The sequence below is a fragment of the Rhinopithecus roxellana genome, chromosome 20 (genome assembly GCF_007565055.1).
Source record: "Rhinopithecus roxellana isolate Shanxi Qingling chromosome 20, ASM756505v1, whole genome shotgun sequence".
NCBI lineage: Eukaryota > Metazoa > Chordata > Mammalia > Primates > Cercopithecidae > Rhinopithecus > Rhinopithecus roxellana.
This window is the reverse complement of record NC_044568.1, coordinates 46,483,001-46,505,182: the sequence shown is the minus strand read 5'-3', so window position 1 is coordinate 46,505,182 and position 22,182 is coordinate 46,483,001. Positions and strand designations below refer to the sequence as shown.

The window sequence follows — 22,182 nt, the reverse complement described above, 5'->3', positions numbered from 1 at the left end:
AGCAATTCTCCTTGCTTCAGCCTCCTGAGTAGCTGGGATTACAGGCATGTGCCACCATGCCCAGTTAATGTTTCTATTTTTAGTAGAGACAGAGTTTCCCCATGATGGCCAGGCTGGTCTTGAACTCCTGGCCTTCAAGTGATCCACCCACCTTAGCCTCCCAAAGTGTTAGGATTACAGGTATGAGTCACCGCGCCCGGCTTGATGTATCTTCTTTGGTCACTTTTTCCTTCCTCTTTCACTCTAGGCATAACATGGCACGGAAGTACATGCAGTTTAGACATTTGTTCCACTCAATGAACCTATCTTTGTTGTTCATTTTAAAATTCAAGACAATTTTTTTTGCAAATGCTGATTTAAAACGTACCATCTATCATGCCTATGCCAATACAATCTGTCACAAAAAAGTTTGCTTCTCATTGTCATGTAGCTGTGGGGACTGATGGCCTTCTAAAATCACCGTTCGGCTGCTGTAAGTGTGAGGCCGGCAACCCATGGCAGGGATGCAGGAGGGAAGCCATGGCTAAGCTGTGGGCCTGGACAAAGGCCACAGATGGGGTAGAAAGGTGAGGGGGGTAAGCTAGAGGAGACACACGGCGTTGCCATTAACAAAAAATTCAACTTCATTTTAATGTTGCTACTAAGTTCACAGTAAAATCCCTGGAAGTTCAAACTGGCAACAGCAGAATTGGGATCATGGGCTTAACAATATAAAGGCAGATTCAGTGAGGAGTAAGGGTACTGGCTCTGGCGGCAGACTGACCTGGATTTGAATGACAACTGTAACAGACTCAAGACACCTTGGGTAAGTGGTTTTATGAAGTACCTCAGTTCTTCATCAGTAGAAAGAGTGCTAACACCTCCCTAAGACTTTTGTATGGAGTGAGTAAGATAATGCATGTTAAACCACTTGTATAGTTTCTGGTTAACTGTAAAAAAGAAGTTCTAGAAGTTCCAGTTATCTTTTTTTTTTTTTTTTTTGAGTCAGGTTCTCACTGTGTCACCAAGGTTGTAGTGCCATGGTGTAATCATGGCTCATTGCAGCCTTGAACTTCTGGGCTCAAGTGATCCTCCCACCTCAACCTCCTGAGTAGCTGGGACTACAGGTATGCACCACCATGCCTGGCTAATTTTTTAGAGATGGGGTCTTGCTACATTGCACAGTCTGGCCTTAAGTAATCCTCTTGCCTCAGCTTTCTGAGTTGCTGGGATTATCAGCATGAGCCACTGTGCCCAGCTAAACTGTGACTTTTGAGGCAACCCCTTCCCTTCCACAGAGTTTAGTTTCCTCATTTGCAAAATGAGGACAAACCTAGATGTTCTTGGAAGTTTCTTCCAGTTCTAATTGCCTATCTATGATCACAACTATTGCAGAGCTTCCTAAAAAGCCTGGAAAAGTGCAACTCTTCCCCCTGGTGGTTTGCAGCTCTCCATTCAAGATGCTGTAAATCCCTCACTGGCTTCAAGACCTCCCTACCATTTTGGTTCTTGCACATTGAAGCCTCACTGGATTGCACAGTGGCTTCCCCAAATTCCATATGCCTCAGGATATGATGCTTGGCACACAGTTTTCCTTTAGTGCTCCTTTTAATGATTTTATTAGTATGGCCACAAGTTTGATGTCTACAGTACATGTTAACATAGCTAAATACAAATATTTGAAATAACTGTGGCAAGTTTTAAAATGTCAACTCTGAGTTATCATGCATGTCCCATGCATTTACATCTGCATCTGCAAATTGTACAATTCAATCTGTGCTTATCCTCACTGGGTCTCCCTGTGTGCCTCAGCTAGGGCAGGGCAGGGGCTGTTGTGCATTTTTTCAGACCTAGATTTTCAAGAGCAACAGTGTTGAACTCTGGCATTCTATGGTGCATGGTGGCAACACTGGGTTTTGCTTTGGTTCAGGTAAAAATGCAATCACCAACTATAGCATTTGTGTGAGTCACCTGATTCCCCAGGGCCTGGGCTAGCACAAAGGGTATTTTGATATCCCTGTATGAGGCCCCTGGCAGTTTCTGAACCCGTTTTGTCCCAGGGTAGAAGTCTAGAAGTGAGGTTCGCAGTCTTCCACCATGCTGTCAGTGATATAGCTGGAACCAAGATGGGATTCGTAGTAACTCTTTTCATCAAAGGTATTAACAGTCCAACCAACAACCTGGATTCCTTTGGCTGACCACTTCTTCAAGTAGGCCCTGGGGAAAGAGGTAAACCAATCCTGTTAGAATAATAAGCAGCTGTCTCAGGAATCTATAATGGCCACTAAGTATGGTGTTCACTGCATACCAATAGTACCCAGAGGATGCCTCCTACCTGGCCTCTGCACTGTGACCAGAGGGACTGATCCAAAACCCAGGATGCCATGAACCTCTCTGCACTGTTCCAGCTTAAAACATTTCAGTAGCTCACTAATGATTGCCACCCCCCAACTGTCCTTGGCACAGCCACTGAAGGGGTGCCTGACCTGGCCCCAACCTGTCTCCTTGGCTTTATCTCACATCACACTCCCCCTTTCTTTTCTGGCTGATTCATTTTAAATTAATTGAAAGAATATGAATTTTCTTTCAATTCCTAGAAAGAACTATGCTCCTTCCTGTCAGAGCACATTACATACACTTTTCTCTCTCATCTGGATTCCTCCCAATTCCCACTCACCCTTCAGATCTTAGCTTAACCGTCACTTCCTTGGGGATCTGGATGACCAGATCAGATTACAGTCTGTGCACACTGTTCTCTCTGACGTAGCCTGTATCTTAGTTTTAACTTTATATTGATTGGATTTTTATTTGATTAGCATCTCTCTCTCTCCCACTTGGCTGTAAACATCACAAAGACAGAGATCATGGCTTTGATTCTTCACCCACTGCATCTTCAGCTTCTCAGTGTGGAACCTTGCAATAGTATAGGCACTTATCAAGTATTTATTGAACTGAATCATGCACGTCTGAAATAATACTAGACTTACAACTCCAATCAGCTGAAATATACAGATCTAGAATTGCCAAAGAAATTATTCTGAGATCGCTAGCAGGTTAGGAAATGGAAATTTTATGGGGAGAGATGGGGGAGTGCCTATAATGTAAGATGGTAGGTGGGAGGCTGGTGCCCATAGGATGTCCTCACTGTGGTTCTGCCCAGGATCCTGTGTTGGCTTTCCAAAAAACCAGTCATAGAAATAAAATCCCTTTCTCAGCAGAGTTTCACAGGTTCACATTTTTTCTTCAAAATACACTAAAAAACCAAAAATATGTGATCAACTTGGTCTGAAAACAGTGAAATATGCCTGAATTCTTCCCACCTAAGAAGCGAAATTGGCAATCCAATCAGAGGCATGGTAAGCTTTGCAGGTCAGAACCAATTCAGGGTGTCTACTCTGTGAATCCTTCCTTTCAAATAAGACCATTCAGGACATGTGTCTGGGTAAAATAAAAAACCTTACAACTTACGGGGATACAAAATCCTTTTGCATGAGGAAAGCTGAAATTCCACACAGGTACCACAAGATATTATGCATGCTCCAATCGAGCAAAATGTCCATCATCACAAATATGAAATGTTTCCAGAAAGTATCATAGCGTGGTTTCCCATCTCCTGTATGGCTAAGGCTCCAAGGTCTGTGAGTTAATGCTGTTATTACATTCCGATCTGTTTGTCTCATCTGAAAAGGAATTTGGGGAAGTAAAATAATGATCATATATAAAGTTGAATACTTATTAGTTTAGATTTAGCCAATGTGCTCAATCAGATGAGGTGGTCACAGTTGGTACCCTGCCCCGGTATCTACGAAGTAGGTTCTCAATCATAAACCCTTTGAGAAAATAATGTGATGAATGTAAAGCATTAATATACAGTACATATGAGAACACTTTTTCCCACAATCCTTAAAAACTGCAATCTTATCTTTAAAATGGAAAAATTACAACCACAGGACCAAATTTTAACAAAGTCACGAGAATAAACTTTTAATTGGATATCGACTTAAATCTTGGCCAGAGATAATTAATTAGAACTCAGTGAGGATGGAACCAAGGTCAGTTCAAGATGCGCTGGTTAGTTTTGGCCCTTTCCAGAGCAAATGGCTGAAAAGAGTTTTAGGGGTGAGGAGGGGGATGGGGAAGTGAGGTGGTAAGGGAGAGAAGGGATTGTGATGAGATAATGGGAGAGGGTAACAGAGAAATGGAGAGATGTGGATGGAGTTCCTTCAGTCTCTGCTCTTGTGCTCCTCTTGGGGAATGTCTTACAGGTTTTAAAGGACTCTGTGGTCGAGGAAGTTTGGGAAACACTGTTCCAAATGTCTGCAAGCCCCATGACCCTATTCATCTCCATGATAGCTTCTATTGATAGGCTCTATCCTCACTGTAAAAATTTTCAATGTATGCTCTGTTGGTCACTGGTAAAGAACGCTACGGAACCAACTCATTATTTTGGAAACTGGTAAATAATAGGCAAGATTAAGCATTTATTCTGCCTCTTCGGTAACTAAATAGTAAAGGAGGAAAAGTTTCTTTTTATAGATCTATTTCAGCTAATGCAAGAAGTAATAGAATTAAAATATCAACATTTTGTAGCTCCCTAGAAAATGGACAGATCTGGCCAATGAGCATCAATAGCAGCTAACAACAACAGGAGTCAACCAGATGTCAAGTGCCTCCTGACAGAAAAATACCCTCATCTCTAGAGTTATCTTGCTAAGAATAACCAATCCTAACCTCATCAAGGCAAGCTTCCAGCTCTCACTACCAGTTTATAGAAAATAAAGAGAAAAAAGTATTAAACCATATCATGGCATAATCAGCAAAATCTGGACTTGGGTAAACTCTACAAAACAATAATCTGGTTTCTTTAGTAAATACAAAACAAGGACTGCCCCCCCGCCAAAAGAAAAAAACAAAGAGAGAGACAGAACCTGCAAGTTTTAAGATTTACAGTTGCCATCAGGGCACAGTGGCTCACACCTATAATCACTTTGGGAGGCTGAGGCGGGCAGATCACCTGAGGTCAGGAGCTGGAGATCAGCCGGGCCAACATGGTGAAACCCCGTGTCTACTAAAATACAAAAAAATTAGCCAGGCATGGTGGTGTGTGCTTGTAATCCCAGCTACTTGGGAGGCTGAGGCAAGAGAATTGCTTGAACCCAGGAGGCAGAGGTTGTGATGAGCTGAGATCATACCACTGGGCGACAGAGCGGGACTCTGTCTCAAAAACAAACACAAGAAGATTTATGATAGTAACACGCAGATCTTATTTGGTTCCTATTCAAATGAGCAATTTATGAAAACCAAAAAACCATTTATGACATTTCTGAGACAAGTCAAAATTTATACACTGACTGGATATTTGATGATATGAAGAATTTATTGTTAATAATTTTTAGATGGGACAATGGCATTGTGGCTATGTTTTTAAAAAGGCATCACTAGGTTGGTTACGGTGGCTCATGTCTGTAATCCCAGTACTTTGGGAGGCTGAGGTGGATGGATTGCTTGAGCTTAGGAGTTGGAGAACTGCCTGGGTAATATAGAGAGACCCTGTCTCTACAAAAAATAAAAATAAAAATAAAAAACTAGCCGGGCGTGGTGACATGCGCCTGTGGTTCCAGCTACTTGGAAGGCTGAGGCAGGAGGATCATTTGAGCCTGGGAGGTCAAGAGTGCAGTAAGCCATGATCACACCACTGCACTCTAGCCTGGGAAACTGAGGGAGAACCTGTCTTTAAAAATAAATAAATAAAATAAAATAAAATGGCATCACTTTTTAAAGATTCTTAATGCAATTTTATGGATAGAATAACATTTGCTTCAAAATAACACTGGGGAAGATCAATGGGGTTATGGGTAAAATGAGCTGGATAACGGTTATGGTGGAGGGGGGGTGCACTGTACTACTCTATTTTATGCATGTTTTAGATTCTCCATAATTAAGAATTTATTTTATGAAGGTATGTTCTGCTGTTAGTTGGTGAGAAGTGGGGGCTACATAATTCTTTTCTGTTCTGAGAATTTTACCACAGTAATCTGAGTGAGCCTATAAATAACATAAAAGAAGGGGCAAAAGAGGAATGGCATTCTATAAAGGGTATGAGTACATTCCCTTTTTGGAATTTCTCTTATTAATTTAAAAGAGGAGCTTCTCAAGTGTGATCTTGATGCAGTTCAATTTAATAGGCATCTATCCTGTGCTTACGCAGCCCAGTGCAATTATCTACACCAGCTCACCTAATATGATAAGAAAAATCCTGAATATTACCTTATAGATAACTTCTGGCAAGAAAGAACAGACCACACTATTATTGTACAGTTGAGGAAATTCCATATACATTTTCTTTAGAGCCTCAGTAGCCTGTAAAATAAAGAGATTCATATATTTAAAATTGATTAAAATGTGATAGTCCCAGCCAATAACTATCATATATTAAGTACAACCCTATGGAATAAAACAGAAGTTTACTAGAAATGGAGGTGCTAAAAGTATTGGCAGAGTCTACTATCCACTGGGATGCATTTTAAACTCACACCAGCAGCAAACAAGGAAGAAGGTGGGGTATTGCTGCTTTACTCCCTCTGAGGGCCTCACCCCTTTTGTCATACTTTTGAAAAGTGTGGTAAGCTGTAGGCCAGAGGCAAAATTTTCCTTGCCTGATACTCTAGTTTATCCACTATGAGAAGTCCTTTCATACCCAAAGCTCTATCTCTCTGTGCCTTTTCCAAATGAAACATGAGCCAGCCAGTCTGGGAACTACAGAGGGTAGATTTCTCAGTCCAGGGGACTGAGAGGACGTATCACTCATCACCAATATGGAGGGAGAAGCAATGGGGCAGGGGTAGGAGGGACTGGGAAGAGTTAAGAGGCTCCCAATTCTTCCCAAGGTGAATAGAAGTTTCTTTTTACAGTACTGTAGCTACAAAATGAAGAAGACATGATAGAATTTAAGTATTATTTGGTAACCCCTAGTGAAGTGACATCAATAGCAGCTAACCAAAGAAAGTCACCAGCCATGTGGGATGCAATGCTGCTATTGCATAATTTGTGAAACACTGCTAATTTCTGGAATGTCAAACATACCCCTAATCAAATATGATGAGCAAAATGCATTCCCCCACCAAAATAAAAAAGAACACAAATTATCCATGTCATGCCTCCTCTTCACAAATGCAACTGAAGGCGAGCTATAGAACGCTGTTTTGCTTTGTTTTTGCTGTTTGAACAAAGACATGTGCTGTAAACTCTTCACATTTACATTATTTAATTCTCACAACAACTCTATGTGGTAACTGCTTTTAGTATTCCCATTTTACCCATGAAGAAACTGAAGCTCATCAAAATTAAGATTACCCTGTAGTAAGAGCTCAGTCAAGGTCTGTTGGACTCCCAAGCCCATGATTTTGGCCACCGTGCTCTACTAGCTCCACTTTGTTGCCTACACTTGTCCCTCTCTACTACCATCTTGGTGAATTAGGTCACTATGTTCTACCCAGTCTTGGCTGAACACCCATGAGCACCCATCGAGAAAACTCAAATAGCTAGATTTTTAAAAAAATGTCTACTTCTTTTTAAAAAGTATTCTAAGAGAAGCCAGGCATGGTGGCTCACACCTGTAATCCAAGCACTTTGGGAGGCCAAGGCAGGCAGATCACTTGAGGCCAGGAGTTTGAGACTAGCCTGGCCAACATGGCAAAACCCCATCTCTACTAAATATACAAAAATTAGCCGGGCGTGATGGCACATGCCTCTAATCCCAGCTGCTTGGGAGGTTGAGGCAGGAGAACTGCTTGAACCCCGGAGGCTGAGGTTGCAGTGAGCCAAGATCGCACCAATGCACTCCAGCCTGGGCAACAGAGTGAGACTCTGTCCCAGAAAAAAAAAAAAAACCTAAGAGAATAAGCATGAAAGTCAGTATACCGTGGGTGAAATGTAGGACCTATCAGCGTTCCCAAATGCAGGCTGCAACATCAACAATGAGTACTTGAGGTGCTCATTAAAAATACACGCTCCTTGAGCCCACCCTAGACATTTTCAGAATCTCTTCCCTAGGGAGAATGGCCCAGGAAATTTGTATTTTAAAATAGGTATTCCAGGTGATTCTAATGCAGACCGATTAGAAAACCTAGTGGTATACAACTATCAGTTTACCAGAATAATAAATTAGTTACCATTCTCTTCCTTCTTCAAAAATAGGAGTTAACTGTAATAAAATTAGAGTGTATACTTAGGCTCCACATTTCAGGTTTTTTTTTTTTTTTTTTTTTTTTGAGACGTTGTCTTGCTCTGTCACCCAGGCTGGAGGACTACTGGCACAGTCGTGGCTCACTGCAACCTCCGTCTCCCTGGTTCAAGCGACTCTCTTGCCTCAGCCTCCAGAGTAGCTGGGATCACAGGTGCCTGCCGCCACATCCAACTAATTTTTGTATTTTTAGTGGAGACAGGGGTTTCACCATGTTTGCCAGGCTGGTCTCGAACTCCTGACCTCAGGTGATCCACCCGCCTCGGCCTCCCAAAGTGCTGGGATTACAGGCATGAGCCACCACACCCAGCCCATTTTGGGTTTTAACAACTGGTTTTAATGATATCATGGGATTAATAAAAAAAAAAAATGGCATCATCAGAATTTTCAACCAGTAGATGGCCATTACCGATTATTAATATTGCTAGGGGAAAAATACTCAAGTTGCCCAAATGGGGAAAAAAGTACTTGCACTTGAAAAGCTGGTTATAAGAGAACAAATGTAATCAGAATCATATCTTCCCACTGATTTTCACTGTAATAATATGTTCTTATGAGTAAAAGTGCAGGCCCTAAAATTTAAGCCAAATTTTATCTAGGAATGTCAAACACATTTGAAGAAAATAAATGATTTTCTGATAAAAGTATAGCTGCTAAAATCAATGAAAAACAAAACTATACATAAGGGATATAAATTATACAAAGGGATAAATCTATGTAAAAGGTATATGTTCTGTTAACTATTAGCTTTTAATATAGGAATTCTCTTTAAATGCAGTCCATAGTTGTCCATGTAAGGCCCTTAACTTTTAAGCTAGATAAAATTGGTCTTGTGTACAACTCGGAATTCCTTTTTATGAGGTTACTTGAGTGGTTTTTTCTAGAAGTGCTTTTCACTGTTTACTTAATATCTTTTGTAAATGCTTTATGTAAATAATAGAAACTTCCATTTTGTGCTGGTTATTGAATATCAGAAGTTTTGTAAAGGTTCCATAAAAGGTTAAAAAGTTCCATAATTTACTGTTTCCTTAATGATGTAGATTCCTGCATTGTACGCTTCCATTCAACAAATATAACTTATAAAACTAAGTTTTAAAAAGAATAAATAACAAAATATATGTAATTTCGGAAATGACTATCAATGAAATAAGATTCCTTTTTAACAAACTGAAGTCCATGGTTTAAACTGTACCTTGTTTGCATGGCCTTTGACATCAAAGAAGATTGTGAGGTTATGGTTTAGGCACTCTGCAACGGCTTCCCTCAGGGTAGGGATCTTTTCATCAGGGAAATCATTCCTGTAAGAGAACAGAAAATACACTGTAGGAAAAAAGAGGAAGTGATAACCTCTATTGTAACAAACATTTTGCAAATGTCTCCCAATCAAAAGGAAAGAGTATTTTCTCCAATATTTTTTCTTCGACCATAGTAAAGTCCAAGGATAATTTACTGTAAGCTTTTTTGTTCTGTTTTGTTTTGTTTTGAGATGGAGTCTTGCTCTGTTGCCCAGGCTGGAGTGCAGAGGTGCAATCTCAGCTCACTGGAACCACCAACTCCCGGGTTCAAGCGATTCTCCCGCCCCAGCCTCCTGAGTAGCTAGGACTACAGGAGTGTGACACCACGCCTGGCTAATTTTTTGTATTTTTAGTAGAGACGGGGTTTCACCATGTTGGCCAGGCTGGTCTTGAACTCCTGACCTCAAGTGATCTACCTGCCTTGGCCTCCCAAAGTTCTAGGATTACAGGTGTGAGCCACCGCACCTGTCCTACTGTAATAATTTGAACCAAAGTATAGATATTATTTTTTCCACATTTGTATTGCTATACACTTAGACATATTTCTGTGATATGCACATAATGTATAATGATAAAATCAGGGTATTTATGATGTCCATCACCCCAAATGTTTATCATTTCTTTGTGTTAGGAACATCTGAATCTCCTAGCTCTTTTGAAATATACAACAGATTGTTAACTATAATCACCCTACTATGTTATTGAACATGAGAATTTATGCCTTCTATCTGTATGTTTATACTCATTAACCAAATTCTCTTCATTCTCCTCTTCCCCCAACCCCATACCCTTCCCAGCCTCTGGTAACTATCATTCTTCTCTCTACCTCCATGAGATCAACTTTCTTAGCTCCCATATATGAGTGACAACATGTAATATTTGCCTTTCTGTGCCTGGCTTATCTCATTTCATTTAACATAATACCTTCAGTTCCATCCATGTTGCTGCAAATGACAGGATATTATCCTTTTTTATGGCTACATAGTATTCCATTGAGTATATTTACCACAGTTTCTTTATCCATTCATTCACTGATGAACACTTAGGTTGATTCCATATCTTGGCTATTGTGAATAGTGTTGTAATAAACATGGGGGTGCAAGTATGCCTTTGATACACTAGTTTTCTTTCCTTTGGATAGATACCAACTAGTGGGATTACCGGATTGCATGGTAGTTCTATATTTTTAGTTTTTTGAGAAACTTCCATACTGTTTTCCATAATGGCTGTACTAATTTACATTCTCACCAACAGAATATAAGAGTTTCCTTTGCTCCGTATCCTCGCCAGCATCTGTTATGTTAAAAATCTTTTAAATAATGGCCATTCTAACTAGGTAAGATGGTATTTCATTGTGGTTTGGATTTGCATTTCCCTAATAATTTGTGGTGTTTTTTCATATGCCTATTGGCCATTTGTGTGTCCTCTTTTGAAAAATGTCTATTCAAATTAGGATTTGAAAAGATGTTTTTAATGGGATTATTATTGTTTTTGCTGTTGAGTTCCTTGTATATTCTGGATATTAGTTACTTGTCTGTTGAATAGTTTGCAAATATTTTCTCCTATTCAACAGGCTGTCTTTTCACTGTTGATTGTTTCCTTTGCTGTGCAGAAGCTTTTTAGTTTAATATAGTCGCATTTGCCTGTTTTTGTTGCCTGTGCATTTGAGGTCTTAGTCATAAAATCTTTGCCTAGACCAATGTCCCAGAGCATTTCCCCTGTTTTCTTCTAGTAGTTTTATAGTTTCTGGTCTTAAATTTAAACTTTTAATCCATTTTGTGTTGATTTTCTAAATATAGTGAGAGATGGGGTCTAGTTTCAATATCCTGCATATGGATATCCAGTTTACCCAGTACCAGTTATTGAAGAGACTGTCCTTTCCCCACTGTATGTTCTTGGTGCCTTCATGGAAAATCAGTTGGCTGTAAATATATGGATTTATTTCTTGGTTCTCTATTGTATTCCATTGGTCTATGTATCTATTTCGTGTGTGTGCGTGTGTCTGTGTGTCAGTTTTTATACCAATACCATGCTGTTTTGGTTACTGTGGCTTTGTAGTATATCTTGAAGTGAGGTAGTATGATATGTCCAGCTCTGATCTTTTTGCTCAGTATTGCTTTAGCTATTTGGGCTTCTTTATGGTTCCATATGAATTTTAGGATTGTGGCTCTTCTATTTCTCTGAAGAATGTCTTTGATATTTTGATAGGGATTGCACTGAATTGTAAATTATTTTGAGTAGAACGGTCACTTTAGGAATATTAATTCTTCTGATCCATGAGCGTGGGATGTCTTTCCATTTGTTTGTGTCCTCTTTAATTTTTCTCATCAGTGTTTTGTAGTTTTCCTTGTAGAGCTCTTTAACCTCTTTGGTTATATTTATTCCTAGGTATTTTACTGTTTTTTTGGTAGCTATGTAAATGGGATTGCTTTCTTGATTTTTTTTACAGCTAGTTCATTATTTACGTATAGATATTCTACTGATTTTTGTGCATTGATTTATATCCTGCAATTTTACCAAATTTGTTGATCAGTTCTAACAGTTTTTTGGTGACGTCTTTAGGTTTTTCTACATACAAAATCATGTTGTCTGCAAAGAGGGACAATCTGACTTCCTCTTTTTCCAATTTGGACGCCTTTTATTTCTTTCTCTTTCCTGATTGCTCTGGCTAGTCAATCATTCCATATTTAGCGAAATTGATGTGAAGATCGAAAGAATCATGGAAGAAGTATTTAATCATATTATCCAGAGTTTGTTGTACTTGGGACTGATAAAACTGAAAGTATCCAGTAAGTACAGACTAAATGCAATCATAAACTTCCCTTTTATTGCATGAAACTTTCAAACATGCTATGGTTGCTTTTAACCACAAGTAGGCTGGGCTGTAATGGTGTAAGAAGCAATAAGTAAATGGCTTGCACAAGCACTTTTAGAAAGGTTAAGACAACTGGATCACATGGTGGTGCCCAAGACATTTTTAATTCATATCCTGGTGACAAGTGAGCATTGAAAACCCAAGACTCGTAGATGAGAAGAACTGACACACACAGATACCTGAGCACAGACATTAGAGATTGATGGTCTTTGGTTTCTTACATTGTATAATGGATGTTATTTTTCTGTTTTTTGTTTTGTTTTGTTTTCCTTTTCTGGTGATTCTGTGCTTCCGACACTAGCTATAAATTGGGGTTCCCACCTCCTCCTCCTTGGGGTCAATTAATTTGTTAGAGTGGCTCGTGGAACTCAAATAAACATGTTTACAGGTTTATTATAGAGGACGTTACACAGGATACAGATGAAGACATGTGTAGGGTGAGGTATGGAGAAAGGGGCAAAGAGCTTCCATGCTCTTTCTGGGTGCTCCATCATTCAGGAACCTCCATGTGTTCAAATACAGATATTCTTGACCAAAGATCAGCAACAATAACAAATATCATTTAATTTTTAAGAAATCAGTGAATTTCCATTGAATTAATAACATTATTAATAAACCTACTCCCCAAAGGGCAGAGTACATGCCACCTTTGGAAAACTCAGAGACTTAATTTTCAGATTGTAATTTCCCTAATAGAACCCTATGCAGGAGAAATTCCTAGGAATACATAAATCTGTTAATTGTATTGTGTATTTATTTAAGTGCAACTGTTTAAAATAAATAATTTTCTAAGACATAATTTTCTGATAAAGAAAATGAAGCCTAAGTGTTTGATACAAAAGAAATTAGTCTTCTCTTATAATAAAATTATGATCTAACTTAATGCTAACTCAACTGCATTATTTCTACTGTAAGATCATGCTTTAAAAAAAGGGTAAGGATAGGCCAGGTACAGTGGGCTCATGCCTGTAATTTCAGCAATTTGGGAAGCCAAGACAGGCAGATCACCTGAGGTCAGGAGTTCAAGACCAGCCTGGCCAACATGGTGAAACCCTGTCTCTTACTAAAAATGCAAAAATTAGCTGGGTGTGGTGGCACATGCCTGTAATCCCAGCTACTCCAGAGGCTGAGGCAGGAGAATCGCCTGAATCCAGGAGGTGGAGATTGCAGTGAGCCAAGATCGTGCCATTGCACTCCAGCCTGGACAACAAGAGTGAAACTCCATCTCAAAAAAAAAAAAAAAAGATAAGGATAATTTAAACATTACAGGCAATTACACCAGCCATTCTCATCAATTTCTATTCCCTGAGAGTGAAAGATGGGAGACCTGAATTTGTTGTTCCTTTGGCTGATCTTAGTTTCCTCCTTACCCTTCTCTTAGGACAAGCATCTCATCACACTGAGCATAATTCTAGAGAAAATATCTATTTTTTTCCCACAACATGATCTGTAAACACAAGCCAATTACTTAACTTAGTGTTCAATCACAGAAAACACACTCTGTTCCAATAGCAGAGCAAAGACTGGTTGTGTTAAAGATATTGGTGTAATATGTTGCCTTTGCTATGGTGTCTTCTTAAGGGATTTTTTGAAAATTACAATTTCTTTTTTCCTAGGATGCACAAATTCCAGAGAAATAGACTCAGTGCTCCCTTAAAGGATTTTTAAGGGTAATGATGACCCTAAACATTTTTGCTTTAAATATTAACTTTGAACCTGACATTTTATTAGCTGCAATGTCATTATAATATTAAAACCAGTCTTTTCCTTGCATAAGCATAGCAATAAAATATCTGATGACAGTCAAGAGCAATTCTAGCAACCTGGACTCATAATTCTCAAGTGTTACCAATATTCTTTCCTGTCTACATTATGATTTCCTTCGGCTGACTGATGTTTTTCAGATCCTAGGAAAATAGGTCTGAATCATCTTTTAGGAAAAAGTATAACTTAATTGTTGGGTCAAATACTTAATATTCAAAGACAATCGATCATTGTCTGGATAATTGATATTACATGAATAACCAGTGAGCACACACTTTTCAGTATTGCAAAGATTACGAGCAGAGAGGGATTTAAATAACCACATTCCAAAGTACAGCATATTACTCAGCTTACCAATTCCAAGGGTGTTTACAGCTGTAAGTGGGGAAGAGGATGTAGGTTCTGTGGTCATGTAAGTTTGAGAAAAGCTAAGTTACAAGTAAGAATCAGCTGATGTGGACTGTTTATCCACAACAGAAGTATTCAGAGTACACGATTTGATCTTATTTGAACTTGTTTTTGTGAAACACCTTGTAAGATTAGCTCTGGTATATATACTTTGGAAGCTACGTTTACACTCTACCAGGAAAGAATTAAATTAGACACTGAAAGAACTTTCGCTCTTACAGGGTTGAAAGACACTGGGGGCAGCTAAAAACAGCATGATTTGGACTAAAACTTGGGATAGATTCTGGTCTTGGCTTCTTTATGAACTAGTTATTTGCCCTTGAGTAAATAATTTACTTCTCTGGGATTATCTCTAAAGGCAAGATTGATCTAGATCTACAGTATCCTATATGGTAGCCACATATGGCTATTTCAGTTTAAATTTACATTTAAATTAAAAATTCACTTCCTCGTGTCACTAACCACATATCAAGTGCTCAGTAGTCACAGGTACCCACCATATTAGACAGTGCAGATGTAAAACATTTCCATTACTGCAGAAAGTTCTACTGCAAAGTGCTATTCTAGATGATTTCTAGGATACTCTCTATTCCTACAATTCTGTGATTCCTCAGAAGTTTGTTATGAGGATCGGAAGAATTAAATGGGTTAAGTTAAAATGTAATATTATAATATTACTTGAAGCTTTTAATGAATGTATAATTTGCTTCTTGGTACACCTGAAGGCAAGAAGATTGCCAAGCAATGGCTTTTAGCCTCATGATTCTATAGTGACTAGACAGAGTATTATCTTGAGAATGATTCTGAAGCCAAATTTAGCCTCAGTGGGAAAGACTAAAAACATAATGCCGAATTTCTGTTGTTCCTGGCACTTGCTCGTTACTTAGGAGACCTATATACAGTTCAAAACAAAACAAGACAACTCTCCTGGGGCATATGTAATTAGAAGGCACCAGTGTCTATCTGTCATTTCCAATAAAAGCTAAAAGATCTGTTTAAGTGACAATAAACTACTCACCTGAGTCTGTGGTTTGCTGCAGGATTCAGCTTCCTAATTTGTTCAAACGTCAAATCACACAATCGACCAGTCCCATCGGTCGTCCTATCTACTGTGTTATCGTGCATTAAGACAGGAATCCCGTCAGAAGTAAACTCAATGTCCAACTCCACGCCTGTTGCTCCATTCTTAGCTGCCTTAACAAAAACATCAACAATATTGCTGTCAACTGGCCACAAACATCCTTTTGCATCTAACCACCCAAAAGACCAGCAGAGCTGGCTAAGACAGCTGTCCTTAATGATTCATTTTCCTTCCACTTCCCCCACCAAACAGCAATTCTGACCTGTTTCTGTTTTCTGTGTATATAACCTTATCTCAACTCCTAACTGATGGATTCCTTAAAAACTTTAATTTCTCCACTCTTCTTACTTTCACAGTGGAAGACTGGGAGACTTCAGCAACTTGCGTTTTATCTGGATGCTTTAACTATATGGTTCATCAATGGCTTACGAATAGACAATTCCACTGTTTACCTACACTCTTTGTTGGTACAGCAGTTCTGATGATCACCCTGTGGTTGTTGATGAGTCAGATATTTCACTACTTTGGCATAAATGAGTCAGGTTTTTGTTGGTTTAATTCCACCCTCTGCTTCTAGGACATATCACATTTTGTTTATGTAACCAGCACTGGCTGTTGGCCAGTAAGTTGGTAAGCTTGCTGAGGTAGATTAGAATTTATCTAAAAAGAGAATTTGACACTTAAATTACATGAGCCATGCTCCTCTGGAGACACACTATCTAACGTGTGCTTCCTTGGCTTCCTCATCACAATAAAGATGTGAAATGCTCATTATGATCTATATATATATATATATATATATTTTGAGACAGGATCTGGCTCTGTTGCCCAGGTTAGAGTGCAATGGCATGATCTCAGCTCACTGAAACCTCTGCCTCCTGGGCTTAAGCCATCCTCCCACCTCAGCCTTCCAAGTAGCTGGGACTACCGGCATGTGCCACTACATCCAGCTAATTTTTGGATTTTTTGTAGAGATGGGGGTTTTACCATGTTGCTCCTGCTGGTCTCGAAATCCTGAGATCAAGCAATCCTCCTGCCTCAGCCTCCCAAAGTGCTGGGATTACAGGTGTGAGCCACTGTGCCCAGCCATGATCAAGATTTTTAATTTTTTAAAAAATATTCTAAGTCATGGTCTACTGGATACATACACAGTAAAAAAGATTTAACATATGTGAATGTTTTGACCTAATTTCCTCAATCTCTTTCTGCCCTAAAAAAAAAAAAAAGAAAAAGAAAAAGAAAGCTATTATTTATTGAGCCTTTTCTATTTGCCAAGCACTCTTATAAGTGCTTTAAATGTATTATTAACTCTTTTAATCCTCACAACCCTGAAGTAGGTACTATTACTATTCTCAATTAACAGATGAGAAAATTGAGACAAAGAAAGAGTAGGATATTTGTCCAGGGATACACAAGCTAGGATGCAGCAGAAGTTGCACTCTTATCCACTTCAGTTTTACTATCAACACTACAGATACAGCTGAAATTCTCCCTTTCATTCTCTTCCTTTCCTCTCCAGAGGAAATTACCATCTTAAAGTTGGTGTGTGTATCATTCTCACGTCACTCCCTTATAGGTTTTTACTTAACACAGAAAACTGTGCTAGTGAATAGTTAAGATTTCAATAGCCATTGTTATTTATTATGTCCTTTTAAACACATCTTTAAAGGTAATATAGTCAAATTTATCAATAATGTCCTTTGTGGGTGGAGATTTTTCTGCCTTATTTAAATCTTCCTTTTCCCATGTGACACAAATGTACAACTATTTTGGAAAAACACACCACATTTTCCCTCTGCTCTCACATCACAATAATCAATCCCGACTTCTGTGACCAAAAATGTGGGGTTTTTTCTCCACCAATAAGTAGTGGACACCAGCTGAATATCCTCCGACTCAATTCTGACACTATGTACCTGGAGACAGTGTCAGATCACAGGTTGAGGGCTTGGTCCCCAACACTGCACCCCAACCTCCTCCAGACACAAACAGTAAGCTGGGGCCTCTGGAACTTCTGACCAATTGGCTTCAAGTCCTCTTAGGTTTATTTTTATTTTTTAAATTCCTCTTAGGTTTTTATGGAAGCTTCATGATGTCAGCATTCCTTCCCCCAGGGTATAGGGTGGGGTCCCTCTCTGAGGGGGGTCTTAAGACTCACAATTTGAAAGACAGGGAAAGATTCCAGTCCTGCCTTGGGGCAGGTGAAAGGAGGGCAGGAGGTCAGAGAGATTCTGTTTCCTGAGGCCTGCTCCTAAGGCCTAGGATGCCTAACAAAAGACTGTAGCAAGGGCTGAGAGTTATGAGAAAGGAACCATGGATGAAAACCTATATATGTGTGTATATATGCATATCTATACATACACACATACTTAATAGATTACAATATAGTATAAACATAACTTTTATATGCACTGGGAAACCAAAGAATTTGTGACTCCTTTTATTACAATATTTGCTTTATTGACTATTTACTCAGGTCTGGAACTGAACTTGCAATATCTCCTATATATACTAATATGTGAACTAGAACCAGGGGTTCATCTTTCTATCTCAATTACTGGAATAACAGAGAAGTACTGGTAAAGTTGGTCAGGCAGTGGCTCATGCCTGTAATCCCAGCACTTTGGGAGGCTGAAGCAAGTGGATCACTTGAGGTCAGGAGTTCGAGACCAGCCTTGCCAACATGGCAAAACGCCATCTCTACTAAAAAAAGAAACAAAAATTAGCCGGGCGTGGAGCACACCTGTAATCTTAGCTACTCAGGAGCCTGAGGCACAAGAATCGCTTCAGCCTGGGAGGTGGAAGTTGCAGTGAGCTGAGATTGCCCCACTGCACTCAAACCTGGGTGACAGAGAGAGACCCTGTCTCAAAAATAAATAAACAAACAAACAAATAAATAAAAGTATTGGTAAAGTCGAATGTATATATACATACATACATTTCTGACAGTGCTAGAATTTCTGGTAGATTATAAATGACATATACAAGGAAAAACTTGATAAATGTGAATTGAGTGTATTCCAAAAACAGATACACTATTATAAACAGTGGCAAAGGAATGAAATTACACCCACAGTACATTCTCCACACGGGTCAGAGTGTGGCTTTAAAAGTATAAATCTTGGCCGGGCACGGTGGCTTACGTCTGTAATCCCAGCACTTTGGGAGGCTGGGGCGGGCGGATCACCTGAGGTTGAGAGTTCGAGACTAGCCTGACCAACATGGCAAAACCCTGTCTCTACTAAAAACATACAAAATTAGCTGGACATGGTGGCACATGCCTGTAATACCAGTTACTCGGGAGGCTGAGGCAGGAGAACCACTGGAACCCCGGAGGCAGAGGTTGCAGTGAGCACAGATCGTGCCACTGAACTCCACCCTGGGCAACAAGAGTGAAACTCCATCTCAAAAAACAAACAAAAAAACCAAAACCAAAAAAAAACCCCATAAATTTAAACAAATTAATTAATTAATCAATTTTAAAAAGTATAAATCTGGAGCCCGGCACGGTGGCTCATGCCTGTAATCCCAGCACTTTGGGAGACCAAGACGGGCGAATCACTGGAAGTCAGGAATTTGAGACCAGCCTGGCCAACATAGTGAAACCTTCCCTCTACTAAAAATAACAAAAATTAGCTGGGTGTGATGGCGGGCACCTGTAATCCCCGCTACTTGGGAGGCTCAGGCAGGAGAATTACTTGAACCTGGGATACAGAGGTTGCAGTGAGCCGAGCCAATGCACTCCAGCCTGGGCGACAGTGAGACTCCATTTAAAAAAAAAAAAGAAAAAGAAAAAAAGGAAATGAGGGAGGCCAGGTGTGATGGCTCATGTCTGTAATCGTAGCACCTTAGGAGGTCGAGGCGGGAGGATCACTTTGAGGCCAGGAGTTTGAGACCAGTCTGGCCAACATAGCAGAACCCCGTCTCTATTAAAAATACAAAAATTAGCTGGGCGTGGTGGCATGCGCCCGTAATCCCAGCTACTCGGGAGGCTGAGGCACGAGACTCGCTTGAACACGGAAGGCAGAGGTTGCAGTGCACGGAGATTGCACCAGTGCACTCCAGCCTGGGTAAAAGAGTGAAACTCTGTCCAAAAAAAAAAAAAAAAAAAAAAAAAGAAGGAAGAAGACAGAGGAAAAAAAAAAGAAAAGAAAGAAGAGAATCAGATATATTTACACAGATGCAAAAGCACCTAATCCACTGAAAAGCCCTCTCTGTAAGCTGTCATTATTATGAAGCCAGGAGAATGCCAAGAGCTAGGAGGTACCAAAAGTTTCAGGAATGCCTCATGAAAAGGAGAGGGCAAAAACTGTTATGAGTCCAGCTGCCAGGCTTGTGCGAGTGCAAATGTGTGTGTCTGGGGAAAAGGTGATAAGGAAATGACTCACGTGACTTAGACGACAAGCAAAGGTACGTCCTGTGAAGGGTGAGCTATTTAGACGAAACTCAATTACTGACCAAGACCCTATTTGACCTGACCCATTTCCCATTTCATTCACACACCAGTCTTTGTTCTGTTCCTTGAAGTCAGGCCACACACTGCCTCTTCTGTTACCTGAACACCTCTATATTATTCCCATCTCAGGACCTTCTGCGTCTGCCTGGCTCCTTATAATTCCGGTTTCTGTTCAAATGTTGCTTCTTCGGAGACGATTTCTCTGGACTACTCCATCTAAATAAAATAGCGTAACTCCTCTCCTCCAGTTCCCCCGATTTCTTCATTGCACCTTTCACTCTCTTAAAGTTATCTCATTTATGTGTTTACTTGTTTAAGGCTTGCCTCCCCCACTCCGATGTACACTCTGTAAACCAGGGACACTTCTGACCTTGTTCCTGGATGTAATCTCAACGTTAGTCCCACAGAAACTATATACATATGTGCTGTCGTCTGTAAATATAAAACCTGAAGTCGGGAGATCCCTAGACAGTGGGAGGGATCAAGGGCCGGGAGTGTGCCTTGTGGACGAATGAGGAAGTGGGAAGGTCGTCTTGAGAAGATCGGGGAACCCTGGGAAGGAAAAGTAGAAGTCTGAGCTCTCGGGAGGACCGAGGGGCGCGAGGCGTGGGGGTCTCACCTGCCGAATGGCTGCCAGCGTGTTCTCGGGCGCGTCGTGGCTGCCGCCGCGGTGGGCGATGGCAGAAATGCGGTCCCGGGGCTTGAGCACCTGCAGGACCCTGCAAGAGGGCACCGGCTCAAAGCTGAAGACGCGCAGCAGAACGAAGAGGCTGCCGGTGAGGAGGCAGGCATTGACCGGGCTTCGCGTCACCAGCAGCAGCACCAGCAGCAGGAAGGAGAAAGGGCCCAAGAGGCCGCCCTGGTCCTCCCACAGCCACATGCCGGCGCCCGCACCGGCACGGACTGGAGTCCCGGACCCGCCGGGCTCCCGGGGCAGGAGAGCGAGAAGCGAGGTCCAGGGCACCGGCAGCAGCGGGCACCCTCTGAGGGGACCAGCGCCGCACAATGGCGGCAGCGGACACATCCAGCGAAGGAATCCGCTGCCCAGCCAATCAGAGATCGGGATTCGCAGCGCTAGTGGGCGGAGCCGCTCCCTGGCAACGGGGGCGGGCCCAAGTCCCAGACCCTAGGCTCACGTTCCAAACCCAAAGTGGCTTAGGGTTTTCTGGGGTCTGAACTTCAACCTGGGCGTTCAGACTCCTAGGCGAGAAAAGGAGGGCTAAGAACCGTCCTAAAGTTCTGGAAGGGATTTTAGTGACTCCTTTATCTGCCGTTGAGGAAACTGAAGTCCACGGAACTTGGAGAGGCAGGATGCTTAGACTATCAGTTCAATTCAGTTCAATTCCGTTCAGTTCAGTTCAATTCAAGATGTGCCAAATACCGGTCCAGGTGCTCCGGACACAGTTGAACAGGACCTACAGGGTTTTTGCTCTTACGGGACTCACATTCTCGTGGGTGGAAATAAAAGTGTTAGCAAGTACACCTAACGTTTACAGAGCACTTACCATGTCCTAGATACTTGGTGAGCAAACACTTTATATGCTTATCTCATTCTCAATACAGCCTAACAGTTATTATCTCAGGAAACTGATTTCAATCGACTTTATTTTCCTGATTCTGGGGGACTGGAAGAGCCTAGCAAAGAAGGCACAATCGGATTATAAAACTGGAAGGGGTTTTAAGGATTCCCTCATTTCATAGATGAGGAAACTGAGGATAGGTGAATTAAGCAGTTAATGGCAGGATGGGGACTGACATAAAGGCCTCCCTAGTGACTTGTGACATTTTCACTCCTCCTCCCCCTAATCTTACTTCTGCTAAGGGCTTTTGTACCAGGCGCTGTGCAAGAGTTACCTCAACTGTGCCTCACAACCACCCTTGTGATAGACACTTTTAAACCCCCATTTTACATATGCAAAAACAGGCAGTGGAAGGAGGGTAAGAGAGATAGACCGTAAAGCTGAGTTAGGGAATGAAAAGGGACCCCTGGACATATTTTGGAAGGCTGGTAACAGTTTTATGTAGAGAACTTTCCAAAAAGATTCAGGGATTTTTTCCGTTACCTTTTTTTCCTTTAGTGCA

The 22,182-nt window shown here is 40.7% G+C and overlaps 1 protein-coding gene across 2 annotated transcripts; it reads right to left on the bottom strand.

The window, feature by feature from the left end:
* Positions 1-290: 290 nt before the first annotated feature.
* On the bottom strand, positions 291-21,148 carry GDE1 (glycerophosphodiester phosphodiesterase 1). Of its 2 annotated transcripts, none has more exons than XM_010388544.2 (6): positions 20,720-21,148; positions 15,582-15,757; positions 9,414-9,519; positions 6,247-6,339; positions 3,448-3,659; positions 291-2,196 (listed from the first exon to the last, which is right to left on the bottom strand). In XM_010388544.2, the coding sequence occupies exons 1-6, from the start codon at positions 21,122-21,124 to the stop codon at positions 2,049-2,051; spliced, it is 1,140 nt and encodes a 379-aa protein (XP_010386846.2). In that variant the 5' UTR covers positions 21,125-21,148; the 3' UTR covers positions 291-2,048. The 2 variants fall into 2 exon arrangements, with proteins under 2 accessions (XP_010386846.2, XP_030781453.1); XM_030925593.1 differs by having other exon boundaries at positions 298-2,196; positions 15,582-15,753; positions 20,720-21,142.
* Between the last annotated feature and the right edge of the window lie 1,034 nt (positions 21,149-22,182).